Below are 16,710 nucleotides of genomic sequence, written 5' to 3' on the forward strand. Positions count from 1 at the left end.
CCCTGGCCCATCTCTGTCAAATGAAACACGGGGGGTGGTCTGGGTCTGGCAATACCTCAGTGGTCAGGCTTTGGGCTTGCAAAACAAGGGCGTGGTTCTGATCCAGGTCCTATTTATCTGACTCCTCCCCCAGACAGCTCAGTGCAGGACAATGGAGTGGCAGGGCGGGTGTTCTAGGTTTTGTCTCATCTCTGCTTTCCAGGGCCGGAGGGGAGAACGGCACTCATGTCTCAGCCCACGAACAAAGATCTGATTAGCCACCCAGTCTCATCCTGCTGGAATCTCTGGCAAAGCTGCCCCAGGCTTGGACAGAACTGGGAAAGCCAGGGCCCCTTGTAATAATCACTGACCCTTTCCCAGATGGGCTGGAGGATGGCAAATAGCCGGGAAAAGAGAGCAGACCACTTCTGCCATTGGATTATGCACTGACCTCAGCTGTGGGGGTGTCCTGACCCTAGAGCCTCCAGGAGCTCGGTCTGGCTGGGAGGCCCCTCCCCAGGCAGATTCTGTGCACCAAGCTGGCTAGCCAGGACGCCCAGCCAAGCAGCACAGGCTGAGCTCCGTCACTGCTTGAAGACCTTTTGCTGAAGGACTGTTTCATCCTGGGAGCAACAAATAAAACTCTTTATTATGAAATATGGCTCCCTGCCTGCATGCGACTCAGTGGGCTCCAGGCCCCAGTGCCCAGAGCAAAAGCCCCCGAACAGGACATCAGGCATGTCGTCCTGCTCTGATGGGGCGACCCGCCAGTTTCACTGGAGTCAGTGGCTTTGTTGATCTTGCTCTAATGGAAACTAGTTTCTCTCCCTCCTGGCCTTGTCACCTGTAGCCGAGCTCAGGAGGGCGGGCAGGGTCAGCACAGGGCTCTGATCACAAATCCGGGGTCAGGTGAGCTGCGTTCTGTGCCCTATGTGATCTTGGGCCGGTCAATAGGCCAAGAACCCTCCAAATGGACATGACATTAGGCTCCCAAGTCCATATTGAGGCACTTAAAGAAGCAACCTGATAGTCCCAAGGTGCTGAAAACCCAATAGCCCCCTTTGACCTCCCCATTTGGCTTTGGGTGCTCAGCTCCTGAGAAAATTAGGCTCAAGACCGCTCGGTGCCTCAGTTTCCTCCTCTGTGTTACAGGGATGAGGAGATTGACCTGCCTCGTAGGAGGCTCGGAGGCTGAATTCAAGAATGCTGATGAAATCCCTGGATGGAGCAGGCAGCTCTCTGTCTAGCCAGGGCCCTTTCTCCAGAGATCTCAAAGCATGTCACAGAAGTGGGTAAGTGCTAGTTCTGGCCCCGTTACAGCTGGGGAAGCTAAGACACGGAGCGGTGATAGGACAGTGAGCCCGTAGCAGAGCTGGGAAGGGCATTCAGGCATCCCACTTCCTCAGCCAGCCATCTAGCCACCAAGCTGCTGGCTCCGAGAACACGTTTGGTAGCCAATGTCCAGTAGCCACTGGGCTGTAATGGCTGTGTCTCATTTCGGTCGCTGGGCGGTTCTGGTGGCTTGTGACACACAGGCGGTCAGACAAAGATCTGGCGGTCCCTTCTGGCTTGGAGTGTCATGACCCTAGGAACTCTATGACTCATTTACACACCTCCCCAGAGTGGTGTGAGATTCAGCCAGTTATGCGAGCACCCAGTAGTGGCCCGGGTGCTAATGAGCCGTAAAGTGCTGTGAGATCCCACAGGAAACAGGCTGGTGGTTTGGTGCCAATGATTGTGGCAGGGTATAGAGCAGCCAGGCAGAGACACCCGTAAAAGGCAACTCAGGCCAGGGGACAGGGCACCAGCCGAGGATGCAGGACAGCTGTGGCTCTGCTACTGACTCACCCTTCCACCCGTGTCCATGCAGACTGCCTGCTGTTTGAGGCAGGGGCTGCGTGTGCAGTACCCAGCACGGTGGGGCTGTGGCCTCGCTCAGGGCCTCTTGGTTTCACAGCACTATGAAGAATAACTCCAGGGGGTTGCAGGGCTTGAGCTCTGACAACTGCACCAGCAGATGCCCTCCGTGCCTGCAGAAGCCCTGCGTGCCAGGCTGGGGATCCCAGAGGAGGAAGGCGTCGGAGGGACGCAGCTTTCAGCTCCTGGTGCAGGCTGCAGCCTGGGCAGGCGGCCTTTTCAAAAGCCGATCTTTGCCTCTTTTTGCTCAGGGGCCTCTCTTGTGGCTGGGTGAAGATCTCCCGCTCCCCTGGGCACTTTCTCTTTCTGCCCAAACGGAGCCAAGGTGCTTGGCCAGGAAATACCCAAAGGCAGCAAAGATCCCTGACAGCCTATGGCAAAGAAGCCATTTCCCTCAAGCCAGCCATTGTCTGAGTCTCTGCAGCCTTTACTCCCACAGGGCAGCTGGGAGGAGTCTTGTTCCATCTGGGGGGTCCTGAGTCCCACACATTCCACTTACACCCCTGGGACCTCTTGTTCCTCCTCCCCGGGCTGGCCTGGCTGGGTCTCTCTGGTAAAGGCTGCCTCTGACCTATGGTGCACGGTCAAGCTCTGAGCCACAAAGCCGCCTGGTGCAGCAGGGAGGGCCAGCTGGCTCAGGTCCACCCCTCAGGGCCGGGCCATGCCGTGGGATCAGGCTCCCCAGACAGGAATGCGCTCAGCGAGCCCTTTCTTTGCAGCCAGAAAGCTGAGCCCCAACCCCCTTACGAGAGATCAAATGTCCCGGGAGCTGCACAGCAGCTCTGCTATTGGAGCCCTCCCGGGAAATCGCCCTAGGGCCTGGGAGCTGAGCCGCTCCACATACAAGTGAATCCTCCCTCAATGGAGCAAGGCCTGGCCCATGGCTCTGAATGCACCGGCCCATGCACTATACACACATGCATGTGATCTCACGCACATGGCCCCAGCACCTGCTGCCCGGTCCCTCCTCCCCCGCGTTCTCCCGCAGAATCCAGCAGCTCTGACCTTTCACGCTCTTCTTCTGAGCCGCTCCCTCCCCCCCCTCGTGTGCGTGCTGGCTCATGCTCTTGTCCCTTGGAGCCCGGGAGACTCCAGAAATAGCTCTGCTCTGAAGAGCGCTTCCTCCACACCTGGCCATGGGTGAGCAGCAGCCCTGGCAGAAAGTGCTGATGTCTTGCAATCGGTGTGATAAGCTCTCTGGGTAATGGAGACAGATGGAAAAGCTGCATGGGAGCCACTCCTGCACCAGGGGCAAGGGAGAGACACTGGCCTCGAATCTGGATGGAGCAGCTTCTCTTGGGCTGGCTGTGGAGTCTGGACCCTCTGTCCTTTCCTCCTCTACTTGGGACCCTGGCTTAGCCACGGAGGAAAAGCTGGCTCCTGCAGGATGGGGGGAGCACCGGCCAGACACTCATTTGGTCCAGGGCTTCCTTAGCTGCTCTGCCAGCCTGCCTGAGCCTGGGGTGGCCACCACTACGTCCCATCCCCATCTTACCATGTGATGTTCTTGCTCTGGCGACTGGAGTTTTATTTGTTCCTAGACCGGGAGGGCAGCAGGAGCAAGCCCCTGCCATGGAGTGAGGGGGAGTCTGGCCAGGTCTGGGCCCCTCTGAGCTGAGACTGCTGAGTGCCATGGGGAGTGCCCTTGAGCCCCCCCCAAATGCAGATCACTAGACCGCGGAGCAGTGGTCAGCACCAGCCTAGCTGGATGCAAGCCCACGGCCAAGCTCCTGAGCCCTGCAACACCCCGGCTGTTTCTGGCTGAGCTCAGTGGCACTGGAGATGGTATAACCTGTGCTTCATTTGTGCCAGGGCTTTAAACGTTGTAAACAGCTGATTACCGTTTAAACTGGGGAGGGTGGGGGGCGCAACAGCTGGGTTCAGCTCCCTGCTCCCTGCAGCTGGGTAGCTCTTGCTGGTGGGGAGGCTTGGAGCCCAATGCGGGTGTGGGGTAGCCACAGCTGGGCTCGGCTCATCGCCTGGCGAGTGAGAGCTGCCCAGCCACGGCTCTGCACACGCGGTGAGGGGGAGCCACAGCTGGGCAGCTCTCCCTTGGTAGTGAGGAACCGAGCCCAGCACGGCTCACCGCCCGCGCGTTTAACCGTGTCACCGTTCTATTTTTAGAATGTTTAGTTGGGATTTTTAATTAAACTAGTTTTTATCCCCCTACCCGGCACCTCTTTCATTACAAAATAAGCACTGGGTAGAAGTATGTGTTTGAAACCCACCTCCCAGTACCAGGCCTGCTGGCAGCTTTCTGAACCAGGGGAGGAGACGGGAGTTAGCCACTTCTTTACTGAGCACGCAGGGGCAAAAGGGATCATCCATGCTGCCCTAGGGGCCATTTACCGCAGCTTTGCTGCAGCACAGAGTGGGCCGGCAGGTCAAGGGTTAAAACTAAAAAGCCCCCGCCTCCCCCCAGTCCTTCACACGTGGTTGTTGTTCCATGTGTTCCTGTACTGACAAGGTGTAAACACAGGGTAAGTCCCTTCCCTCTCCCATCACCCTCCGTCCTCCCAGCAGCATCCGGCCCGCTCTGTCTGCCCCTTGCCTTACCACTTGAACCAAAGTCCTCCCACATCTCCCCACCTGGCACATGCATCTCCAGCCAACAGGCCCCTCCTGGGCTGGGGCCTGCTTGAAGAACAGTTTTGGTTAACAATCCTGGACTGCAGTTCCAGGGCACGGCCAGCAGGAGGCACTCTGAGCACAGCGGCACTGGGCCTATTGGTGCTTTCAGATAATTTTGTTGCTTTCATTCTCTCTCCCAGTCCCCCCCTCCATATCCCGCCCCATCTCTTCCTTTCTGATGCTCAGACACTCTCCCCACCATGCTTGATGCTGACTCTGTGAAGCGATTGCTCCCCAGGAGACTGTGGCAAGCACAGTTCTGCAGCGGTCATGCCTTGGGCTCAGGTGGCCGCGGCTAGCAGGTGCTGGATTGCTCAGTGCTCTAGGCTGCTTCAGTAACTTGGAGCTGTCGGGGATCCTCTTCCCTGTGACGCAGAACTAAAGCAGCATGCCAGCCTAGACTGCGTTGCTCCATTTGGATGAGGGGGCCCTGGCACTTTTCATAAATGCCTGTGGAAATTAAATGCCTGGGGTCCTGCCTAAATTTCCACTGGCTAAATGTAGCCTGCTTCCTTACCCCCCTGCACCTTGCGGTTTCAATTGAGTACAATGTTCTTCAATTGTCCTAAACTGGCCTGCCGCTAAACAGTGGCTGTGCTCCACTCCAGAGGTGGCTGCATTTCACTGATGAGTGAACTGACGTGGGTCTATTTGTAGACTGCTTTGCGATGAGGCATTGCACACCTGTCAGATCATTACCACAATGTGCTCCCAGCAGATGAGCTACGTCCTTACTTTAAACAATCAGGGCTGCACAGAGGCAGCCGGAAATGCTACAGAAGTACCTGAGCAGTTATCCAGCCCCGGACTTGAAACACACACCTCTCCACTGCCCCCTGAACCAGCTCCCTCCTCTGATTCAGCATGAGCGCTCCTCCCCACTTTATGAATGTTGCTGGGCCTGGCCCATGGTCATGGCTGGGGTTGCAGGAGAGAGAACCCAGGAGATCTCATCACCTCTGAAAATCCAGCCTAGCCCACAACAGCTGCAGCTCCCCCAACTGCAGGGGGAAAGCGGGAACTGAGAGACAGGTGGGCTGAAACAATACCTACTCCTCCAGCTCAGGCCTTGGGTTTGTCCCAGCTGCTGGCACAAGCGCCTGTTCCTCCACGGCTCTTGCCATTTGGAACAGCCTCCCCGCATCTCTCCCCCTCAGTGAGTTCCTGTCTCGTTGCGACTCTCATCTGGGAACATCCCTTTCTTCCCTGGCCGGAGCAGCTGCATTGCTCTCTCTCTGCTGGGATTGTACTGACCACGGCAAAGCTGGTGGACCTACAGTTGAGCCTCTACACAAGTGGCCTGGTTATCAGAGGTGCTGAGCCCCTGGCCGTTGTGCGTGCACCCCTAAACTGTACCCTCTCTTGCCCTGTTTAGGTGGATCTGATGGAATCCAGAGCCCAGCTTGGGGTTTTCTTTCAACATCTCTGGGTGTTATGGAGCGTAACAGGCACAAGAGGGCGGCAGAAGGTCCTTTATGGTGACTTCTTTTTGTCTGGTGAACAGATTGGGGAAGGCGGGGGACAGCCACAATATTTCCTGTGTGGGGGCTGTTCTGGGAGCAGCTGCAAGAGTCACCCTTTTTGGGTAAGAGACAGGGTCTGCGTTCCGCTCCCTAACGTGGAGCTGGGTGTGTTTATACATCGGGGTGGGAGAAAGAATTAGACATTCCTGACACCCTAGGTCAATGGGCATAAGCCCTCAGTGCTAGCTGTTGGTAAGGTGCATCGCACTCCTTGCTTGGGGGAGCATGTGGCTCAGGGGGATGGTTATGGTTAAGAAAGAGCCGTTTGCCTCAGGGTCACCGATTTGCAGGCAAGGTCTTAACGGAGACTGCGTATGCCTTTCGAGGGTGTCCCTCGGGCTAGGGCTGAGACACGCGGGCAGGGGGCAGCGTGGGAGAGCAGCTTGCCGTGGCATTGTGGATCCCGTTTCTACGGTCTGGGAGGCAGGGCACCAAAACTCTAAGAGAGTTCCTCCCAGAGCCAGCACATTACCAGAGCCCTACACAAGCTTCAAGTGGGAGAAGACAATTATACCCTCTCTGGGCGCATGGGCCTCTACCCACCAGCACCCTGTGCCATACACAGCCTCCAGAGCGCAGGCCACAGAAGACTACAAGTCCCAAGAGGCAATGCGGCTGGGGCGTCGCTGGGACTACATATCCCAGCATGCAACGCTCCCCCTCGGGCGTGCGGAGCGTGTGTGTGTGTGGGGGGGTGTTGAACTGGAAAACTACATTTCCCAGCGTGCGCCGCGCTCCTTGCTAGCCGGGCGGTGGCCGCGGAGGAACGGGCGGCGGAAGCGGAGCGGATATCCGGCCCCGCCCCGCGCCGTACACAGCCGCCGGGCTGAGCGAGTGAGTGAGGAGAGCGAGCGAGTGAGCGAGGCGCAGCCCCGCCCGAGCCCGGCCGACCCCCCGAGCCCCGCGCGGTGCGGCGCGGCCCGGCCTCGCCATGGGCTGCACGCTGAGCGCCGAGGACAAGGCGGCGGTGGAGCGGAGCAAGATGATCGACCGCAACCTGCGGGAGGACGGCGAGAAGGCGTCCAAGGAGGTGAAGCTGCTGCTGCTCGGTGAGGAGGGGCTCGGGGCGCGCCCTCTCGGCCCGGGCACCGGGGGTGGGGGGCCGCGCCCAGCCCAGCCCGCCGCGCCCGCTCCCTGGCGGCTGCCCCGGCTTCGGTCAGCGGGAGCCCTTTGCCGTTGGCTCGGGCTCACGAGCCCCCCCCCCCGCCCCTCCTGGGTGTTCAACTGTCGCGGCTGCTTCTCCTGCCCCGCCCCGGGCCGGGCTCCGCAAGCTCAGCCAGGGTTAAATGGCTCCAGCCCCCATCTCCCGGTCACCATTGCGGGGGGGGGCTCCCCTTTGAACCCCCGCTCGGGGCTGCTGGTGGAGATCAGCTTTCTGTTCCCTCAGGGCACGCGGGGGCGGGGGGGCTTGCGGGCCTGACCGCCTGGTTTAATGTCTGCCCTGAAAATGTCCCTGTCCCTTCCCCTCTCCGCATCGCAGAGACATTTGCACAAGGCAGAAGTGTGTTTGCTGGGCTCTGATCAGGCCAGGTTCGCCGACCGCTGCGAGAGGAACTCGATGTATCAGCCCAAACAGAACCCAGCCCTTTCATGACTACATGAAGTGCGTGCAGGAGTGAAGTTTAATGTGGCATTGTCACCAGAGTCAGATCTCGGGACATGTACAGAAAGCTGAGCGTTTGAGGAAAGCAGTGCTAGTTTATGTGGTCTTTTTTCTGTCTATTTTGAGGCTATATCTGCTGTATTCCAGTGTTTCCTTACTGGTGATCAACTGACTTGTTTTTCTTAATATAGTTTTTTTAACATAAATATTTTGGGACTACAAATAAGTTGCCATGTTCTGTCTGGTTGTTGGTATTGGTGGCTTGTTCATGCGGGTATAATGTAGACCATTGAGAGTAAAGGAAGCAAAGGAAAATTAAAGACTGGCTATTAGGGAAAATTGCAGAATAGTGAAGTCTGTTAAATTGTAATAGACTCCCAAGTGAAACTGTGGCAGTCCCATTTCTTGTCATTGAAAAGGAGCTAACAACTAAAGTGTGAGGAACAATCTTGCATTGGTTGGGGTGGAAGGTGGATTATCTGATGTTTATATTTCATAATCAGTTGCTTGAAGTTTTCAGTCTCAGACCTGGTGTGTGTCTTGATCTAATTAGAAGTACATGTATTTACTGATTTTGTCTCATTTGTGTAGGAACTGGTTTACTAAGAAGAGACAGCCAAGGGAATCCTAAGAACACCACATGTGTATTGCTTAACTTGTTTTTCACCTATACATGCTGTGCGAGAGGCACTGAGGTTCATGGTCCTTTGTGTGCGTAGAAACGTTTTTGATAGTCTTATTATTCCTTGGGGGTTTGTTCCTTTGTTAGTAAGTAGGAGTCGCAAAATCTGTAGAGAAGGGACTCTTGATGGAATTCGTAATCTTTTTGATACTGTGTATGTGGGGTTTTTCTGTGTGCCATGAAGCTGGAATACAGCTAACGCTGAAATGCCACTTTAAAAGGAGTTTGTCAGCAGTTATTCCTGTACTCAAGAGGCCTAAGTAATATACAGAAAAGCTGTGCAAATAATCAAACACATAAGTGTTTACATAGACTCTGGGAGAGATTTTCCAAAGCATAAATGGTGGTTGTGCACCTAACTCCTAGGCTTGGTCTACACTTACCCCGGTGATTTGCAGTCGACGGAAACTACGCAGATAACTTGCATAACTCCCGTCGACTGCTGTGCTTCTCTTTTGCGTGCCGTCTTCACTGCACTGTGCTGACGGGTCGACACAGCGCTACGCCACTTGCAGGGGTGGATTAATAGCGTTGACCTCTGGATTGACTGAGCGGGTCTTCACTGATGGCTCAGTCGATCCAGATAAGTCGATCTGAGAGCAGCGACTTTGTCACTGTCAGCATAGACATAGCCCTGTTGTCTTTCAGTGACCGCTAAATTGCCTTCAGCCATTTGTGCTTTTGAAAATGTCTTCATATAACTCATATTTAAAAAGACCCCTAGCTTAGTAAGATCTTTGGACATCACCGGTGATTAAGAGTCTATAAAGATCTTTGCTGAATATATCTTTGGTAATATAGCTGAAACAGAACAATCAATTGCTCGGATAAAATGTACATGCTGTATGCTTTAGTCATTTCATTAAAATTTTAAGAAGCTAGATGAATAGCATGTGAATTTTAAACGGTTTGAGCTACCATTTTTCTTTTTTAAAAAAAAGTATAAAGAATGTGTAGATTGAAGCAAGGTAGCTCATTTCATTAAATTGTAAGATACCTTTGGGGTATTTAATAACTGGAGCAAATCGCTCGATGCTCATGCACTGTCGTCTAAAAGAAATGTATTGCTTTATATAAAGTCCAAAAGCCACTTCATAATCCCATTTTTTTAAAATTCAGTTTCCACGTATCTATAAAGAGAAATATTTGGATGAAGGTGAGAAGGCGCCGTATACGTCTTCTCAATGTCTTTTAAAATAAGTGGCCTAGTTTTGCACTTCTCTGCAGAATAATGTAGGTTGGGAAAGCTCACACAGGCACGATCTAGTCATTTCCCCTGCCTCAGCCTTTTAACGGAATCTTCAATATTATGACACTTCTAAATCACTACATCGTTCAACATGTGGGAAACGTTATATCTCAGAATTCTAACTGCATTCAACTTCTTCCCTGCCCCTTTAAAAAGAGAGAGAGTCTAGCATTTTGGGGCTAGATTTCTCCTCCCCACCCTCCCCCCCCCAGCTACACATCCTGTTCCTACAAGCCCTTTTTATTCCTCTGGGTTTCTAGTTTTCTCTTTGCTTTTGCCCTTATTGAAAGCAGTCCAGAAGTGGAAGAAAAATAGGGTGCTAGGTTGTTTGGTTCTGTTCACTAAGCCCTTTCATGGCAGCTTTGGGTCACCTGTGTAAACTGATGAATTGTATAACCATGTTTGCATGTCTGTAGCACCTTTCATACAAAGATCTCAAATTACTTGAAAAATATTTGTTTCACAATGCTCCTGTTAAGTATTGACGCGTTACACCCATTCTAGACATAAGGAAATGTAAGCAGACAGTAGCGACTTGTCCGAGATCACACATGCCCTTGTCTGCACTATGTAATTGTCTTGTTGCTGACAGCTGTTAATGGGTCTCTTTGAACCAGTGCTGAAAATGGTTTTAACTGGTGGTAGATTCCAGTCTTCAGCACCATTATAGAAAATGTTGACAGCTGTTGCAATCTAGGTCAATCTTCTAGAATATGGGAAGCTATGGAGAATCTGTGGGAGATCAGGGAATAGAATCCAGGAGTCCTTGCTCAGACCTCTGCTCTAGACAGCGCTCCTTCCTTTCTGTTAGTTTTTTGCCAGTGCCTTCAGGAAAACACTACTGTGCAGGAGCAGACATGCAATTTAGCTGATGTATAATTCAGTGGCATTTTCCTGTTATGGTGAGCAGCAAAATGTGGGAGGATATGGAAATTGTATGAGTTTTGCCTACTCAGTTCACCTCCTGCCATGTACTTATGCCCTACAGCACATTTCAACTCTTTTAGTTTACTGTTTCTCTGCTTTTTTAAAAAAAGTTCATGTCCTATCAAGTGACAAATAGGTTATTGGCTGTATAAAAGGTGGTTCCATTGTTCAATCCAGTCAGTATCACTCCTCTGTATGGAACATTCTGCTAGATGGCATCTTTGTGATTTGAGCTGTGCCGATGCATCACGATTGAACTGTTCATGCATAAATGCACTTTACCAGTTTGGTTGAAAGAAAAAAATCACTCCCTTGTTCTACTGTACTTGAACATAATTCAAAAACACAATCCATACGAAATAATTGAAATAAAATCCCATCCTAAAGCATCCCTGACCTACATAACCAGTCAACCAACAAGACGTTCTACAAAGAACACCCCCCATCTTCTCTAGAGTCCTGAACCACCTTAGCCCTCCCTGGAGCTCAAGATAATAAGCCTTGTGTTGTGCTGTGAAGTTCAGCAACAAGGTTTGGCTATTTCTGACCAAAGGGCTGGAGGATGAATTCCAAGGTTTATGGCCATTCATTGAAAATGCCCTGCCACTAGCTCCCTTCCTTGTAAACTAGGAAGTAATATGCTTTGTTGCCACACCTAATCAGCTCTGGACAGAATATCCAAAAGAGGGCATCTAGCGTTTCATAGGGCAAAATCCTCAAACGCTGCCTAAAACTAGCAGGCAGTGCAAATTACAGTGCATTGATGTATTAGAAGGTCATCTTATACAAGTTTGGTTTCTCTACCATACGTATATCTCAACCCAAATTGTGAAGAGGATCATTGAAATCCGATGCATTCTGATTTGGGAAGCAGTCATCTGATTCTTTCCTGAAATTGGAATATTTGAAACAGGTCAATAATGGGTTAGATTATCAGCATCAAGAGGTGGATTCTTGAGTAGAGACAGGAAGTGTTTTAAAGGCAGCTAGTACCTGGCTGTCAAAGGAGATAATCTCCACCATAAGACAAATATTGCCCATCTGTCTTCACCAACTAGGAAACTCATAGGCCTAAATAACAGGTTCTGGAATGTTCTCCCTACACCTCCAGAATTTCATTGAGTGACACAGTGAAATTTAGGCAGAGAATCGCCACATCCCCTCCATATTGCCCTCCTTTTCTTTATGCCCTCTGCTTCCCCCCTTTCTCCCAAAAGAGCCAAAGTATTTCTTACATACAAAACATTTAATCATTCATCACAATGGGAAGGGCTGTAATTCTCTAGCTGTTGAGGAGACAACCCTGATCCATCAAACTATCTGCCGGTCAGAGCAAATCCACTGCTAGAGGCTTTGTAGGTGCTATGGTGTAGGTGCCACTTTTCTCTGTTTTCCAGGCAAGCATAAGAATACAGATGTGGTGCAATTTGTCAGGTTTGGAATGAGATTTCTGCCATGGTGCTTGGGCAGTCTTCTCTCGTTTCTTGTGTCTTAGGTCATCCACTCGTCTATAAACCATTGGTGACTTGTGTGGAAAAGCTGAGATAGACATTTTTAGGGTCATCGTATTGATACCAGGGTTTGTCCTAATTCCAGCTGTGGACAAGGCCCTTAAATCCCACACACCTGAGTAATAAAGCTATCAGGTTTGTGAAAGCCCTTCTTTGCATTTGTGGTTACTTTTGTGTGCTATAGATGTGTGCTTGGCTGTCAGTGTTCATGAATAATGTGGAAACTAACAATTGCTCTGCTATAAATCAAGTTCTGTCTGTCTTTACTACTTTGTAATGGATTCCATTTTCTTGCTGTACATAACTTTAATCGTTAAGGTTTTGTAGCTAGTGATGATTAGTAACAAGTTCAAACTGTTGCAGTGATGAATGCTGCATTTGAATATTATTGCACATAGTTCTGGGTTTTTGAATTCACAGAGCCTTGCAATGTAATCAAATATCCCGTTTTCGCTGATATGCTCATAGGCTATTAAGGGAATAAGTGATTCCTAAAGCAACTTTATTATGCTGCAGAACTTTAGAATAGAATGAGGTCCTGTATTCTTTCCTCAGAGAATCATGGAAGAGTATCAGCACTTTTGATCCTGTCTACTCTAAAACTATAAAGCTGAACTGGTTACAACAAATTGTAATGTAGTCGAGACCCTACTTCATCCCTGTAACCATGCTGAAACCTCTACCCCACAGCTTTTAGCTTTGTTTTAGCTGAGTCTAGGGATGACTGTTCTAATCCAGTTCCCAGACTTGGTTAAAGCATTTCCACAGAAGACTCTTAGATTTGAATTAAGGGCAAATCATCTTGTTTAGACACATTCACACACCCAAATAATTAGTGTCCTGTTTTGCGGTTTTCTATCTAAAAAGCTGTTTGTAATGTTGATAGTTCCATATACAATATTTCTAATTAGTGGGCAGGTTGTCTAGTGAACCCTAGTATTTGTTAAATCAAGTTTCCTAAGATGTATTGTCTTGATGTGTCTGGATCCTTTTATGAAAGGCTGCTATGCATTTTACTTAAATATTTTTGAAAGGTTGCAAGATGTAATATTTTTCACCACATATGAAGTAAATTTTATCTAAATTTTTGAATTCAGCATTTCTCATCTTCCTGTTGGCCGTCCTGCCTTAAAGTTTACCTCATTTGTGAAATTAGTATTATGTGGAACTCTAAAATCAGTTTCTAGCCTAGTTTTATGCTGGCATGGACACATTGGCTATTGTTCTACTTAGTTTATTCATTGATTGATTTGTCAGGCATGACCACTATGTTCAAATACAATACATCGTAACAATGCTGAGTACTTCCAAGTTTTCTTGCAGGTCACCCTATCAAGTGTAATTTCAGAAGTCTTGAGGCAGCTATTACACATTCAATCCCTTAAGTAAAAAGTGGGTTAATACAACACTACCATGAAGATTTTTAAATGCACAAAAGTCAAGAGTATAACAGTAACTTGCTCCATGTGCAGTGTTTTGAATGTATAGGTGTTAACTTTCATGTCTTGACTTTGATACATATATGGTGTTATGGTCCCATAACCTGGCTTATGCAATTAAAATTGAGATGGTTTGGACGACCTAATGCTATATTCTGTGCCTAATACTAATGCTGATTACTGTGATGCTGTGAATTTTCAGTCAGTGTTACATGAACATAAATGATTGTATTTAATTTCCTATCTTTGAAAAATAAATTTGTTGGCATGCAGAAATAAATGCATGTGATTATCTGCTGCCCCAGTTAATGGTAGGGGAGATGCACAAATTGTTTGCACAGGGCCATTTTTTAATCTAACAGTTTTACAGAAAAGGTGGTGGTGTCTTGCATTGCTGGGTGGATGTAGTATTTTTGCCTTTGGCCTCTGACGTGAGATCCTATCTGACTTAGAAGTTTGCTGGTGTGATGCATCCTGTCATATTATTGTGATTAACTTCCTTCCTTCATAATCACCTCAACCTTTAATGGAGTAATGTGGATGCTAGTCAGTTTATCAGACAGACTATCTGATTAGCCCCCTCCTGTTTGACGTAGGTCTAGCTGGCTGACCTGTTTTGCCTTCCTCTTGATGGCCTCACTTCCTCTGCCATGGACCTTGTCTGCTTTAGCAGCAGTCCTAAAGTAGTATATGGTTTCGAGTTCTGTCATGGAAAAGTCTATTGCAAGTCACGCTGATTCCAAATGCTGTAGCTGATTTAGAGAAAAGAATGCTACTTCTAAACCTTCAAGTATTTTCAGAATTTAAATAAGGAGAGCGGTGTCCTGGAAAATGTTCCTTAGGAGCCTTTCTGTGTATGCGAAGGGAAGTATTCAAGTTCACATGCTAGAGCGAGACATTGAATGAGGGATGAGAAAGTTGGATAACATCCCTTTGTGTCTGATGACTTAAGTCACTCATAATTCCACACTCCTAACTTTTCTTCAGATACTGTGGAAAGACAGTCTCTCCAGAGTTATTGGAACCTTGTTACAGCATTATAAGACTGATTTTGGCCCCTCATAGCATACCAGAAGAAAGATTATGCGTTTCAGATCATGCACATGGCCTGTGACCAAAGCGGGGGAATTTGGCAAAATTTGAGGTAACTCAAACTGTTTCTCACCTATGGGCCTTAGAGGAAAAAAGGTGCCAGAACTTTTTAAAATATCTAGCACATGATCTCTTATCTCGAATACAGCTGGGCTTTGACATCTCACATGTATTTAGGAGCCCTTGATGAAATCAAACGAAAGTTTGATTCCTGGTGGAAATAGGAACCTGTGAAAAATTGTCAGTTTTCAGTAAACTTCACAGAATTCTCCAAAAGTTGCAGCGGTTCCCCCTCCCGCCACCCCTGCTCCCCATTTCTGCAATGGTCTGGTGCACTTTGCAAAACTTGCCCACAGGAGGCTTGCAGAGAGAAACCCAATATGGACTGTTGCTGCGGGTATAAACTGTGCATGGATGCCTGTAGAATTTAGAAACCCTCTATGAGCTCTTGCTTGGCTGCCATAGCACCATTGCTTGCACGTCATTGTCCCCCTCCTTGCCTCCCACAAACGTACACCTGGAATACCCATGAATGGCTTTTCGGTTTCTAGGAGGAAGTGGTCTCAGCAAGAACCAGGCTTCTCTGTAGAAACTTTGAAACCCTGCAAGCTTTGCCCGCTCCATTTCTTCTCGCAACCCTGGTTCATGTAGTCTTAAGTTGGTTCCCAACAAGAGTTTTATACTAATGATTGCTCATATTTACTGGGTAAAGTGCCTGTATCTAATAGGCATATTTAATTTCTGACCCAGGAGAATGGGGTGGCTTTAAATATTTTTGTTACTATCCCATTTATTTAATTTTCTGTCTCCAGAATATTGAAACACCCAATCATCTGATTGTCATCCAAAGCTGTTTCTTGGTGGTTTGCTGATGGGCTGTTTGTTTCCCAGTTAACTGAACAATACAGACTTCTTCTGTTTGGGTTTTTCTTCATGTTACAGGAAGGCGTCTGGCTTCCTTTAAGGAAGTAGTTGGTTGATGATGTCTCCCTTTGCGTAAATGCACCCACCAATGCTATTACTGATGGGGGGGTGATCGTGAAGCTGCTGTGTGAAATGGTCTTCACTGATGCCAATGAGAACTCTGTGCAAGGGCCGTTGTTTAGCCTCTTTGGGTATATCTACACTGCAGTTAGACACCCGCGGTCGGCTCAAGCCATTTGATTCAGACTTGGGCTGCAGGGCTGTTTAACTGTGGTGTAGATGTTCAGGCTTGGTCCTAGACCGTGGACATCTACACCGCAATTAAACAGCCCCCGCGAGCTCAAGTCAGCCAGCACAGGCCAGCCCTGGGGTTTTTAATTGCAGTGTAGGCATCCCCTATGGGATCTTAAATCGCTGTTACAGAAATGTGTAACTCAAGGTAGACCGACTGTTCTACCCCTCAGCATAATGATGAAATAAGCCCTACAATACAAGTTCTCATAGTTGACGATGTATGGAATATCCCTTTCAAGACCTTGGTGCAAGCTCTTGGGTGTTTTATGGGCAGGGTGGAGTGGATTTCTCCCTGTGGGTGCACTGGGATTTTGGCCTGGTTTCCATCAGGAGCTAATGCAATGCTGCCACAGGCTTCCTGAATACCAGATAACCTAGCAGTGAAGACAGTGATTCTAAACAAGCTAAACTTCAATGCTAAACTTCAACCTATTACTATGGTGGCTCTTTCCCCATTGTTTGGTAACTTGAGTTCTCATTTTCAGTCAGCTTTTCTTTTGCGCTTTTGAATATATTCAAGCAGAGCCCTGGGGTTCATTTGAATATATGCAGATAGAGCCCTGTTACTGCTAATTTTGAAGAAGGGAATTGGGATTCTATTCTCCACAGTGAAAAGTTCCAGAGGGCTAACCGTATTAGTCTGTGTACAGCAAAAACTAGAGTCATGTAGCACCTTAAAGACTAACAAATTTCTGCGGGCATAAGCTTTCATGGGCTGCAACCCACTGGGTCAGATGCATCATTCTCCACATAATCACAATATCTCCATTCTGAAATTGGTTAACCAGAGTCATCTTTGGTTTCTCATGCTGAAATGTGATCTTGTGGGTAGCTATTCTAATCAAAGTAAAAGGAACAGGCTCACTTACATTTTCACTAGCAAAAAAAATCTAAGTAATGCCCTGAATTCCAGTTGTTTTTGAGCCCAGTAAAATACAG

At 48.9% G+C, this 16,710-nt stretch overlaps 1 protein-coding gene across 2 annotated transcripts in view; it reads left to right on the forward strand.

Annotated features, from left to right (window-relative positions):
• The first annotated feature begins 6,860 nt into the window (after nt 1–6,860).
• The window catches only part of GNAI3 (G protein subunit alpha i3), a 30,479-nt gene continuing 20,629 nt past the window's right edge, over nt 6,861–16,710 (forward strand). Inside the window, exon 1 of one of the 2 annotated variants that reach the window (XM_067531878.1) lies at nt 6,861–7,099. In XM_067531878.1, the coding sequence (XP_067387979.1) occupies nt 6,982–7,099 (118 nt within the window). In that variant the 5' untranslated portion in view covers nt 6,861–6,981. The remainder of the gene's footprint in view (nt 7,100–16,710) is intronic. The other variant, XM_067531879.1, reaches the window with a different exon arrangement.

This window comes from Emydura macquarii, unplaced genomic scaffold (assembly GCF_026122565.2).
Source record: "Emydura macquarii macquarii isolate MOO-44397 ecotype Brisbane River unplaced genomic scaffold, CSIRO-AGI_Emac_v2 contig_3220, whole genome shotgun sequence".
Classification (NCBI taxonomy): Eukaryota; Metazoa; Chordata; order Testudines; family Chelidae; genus Emydura; species Emydura macquarii.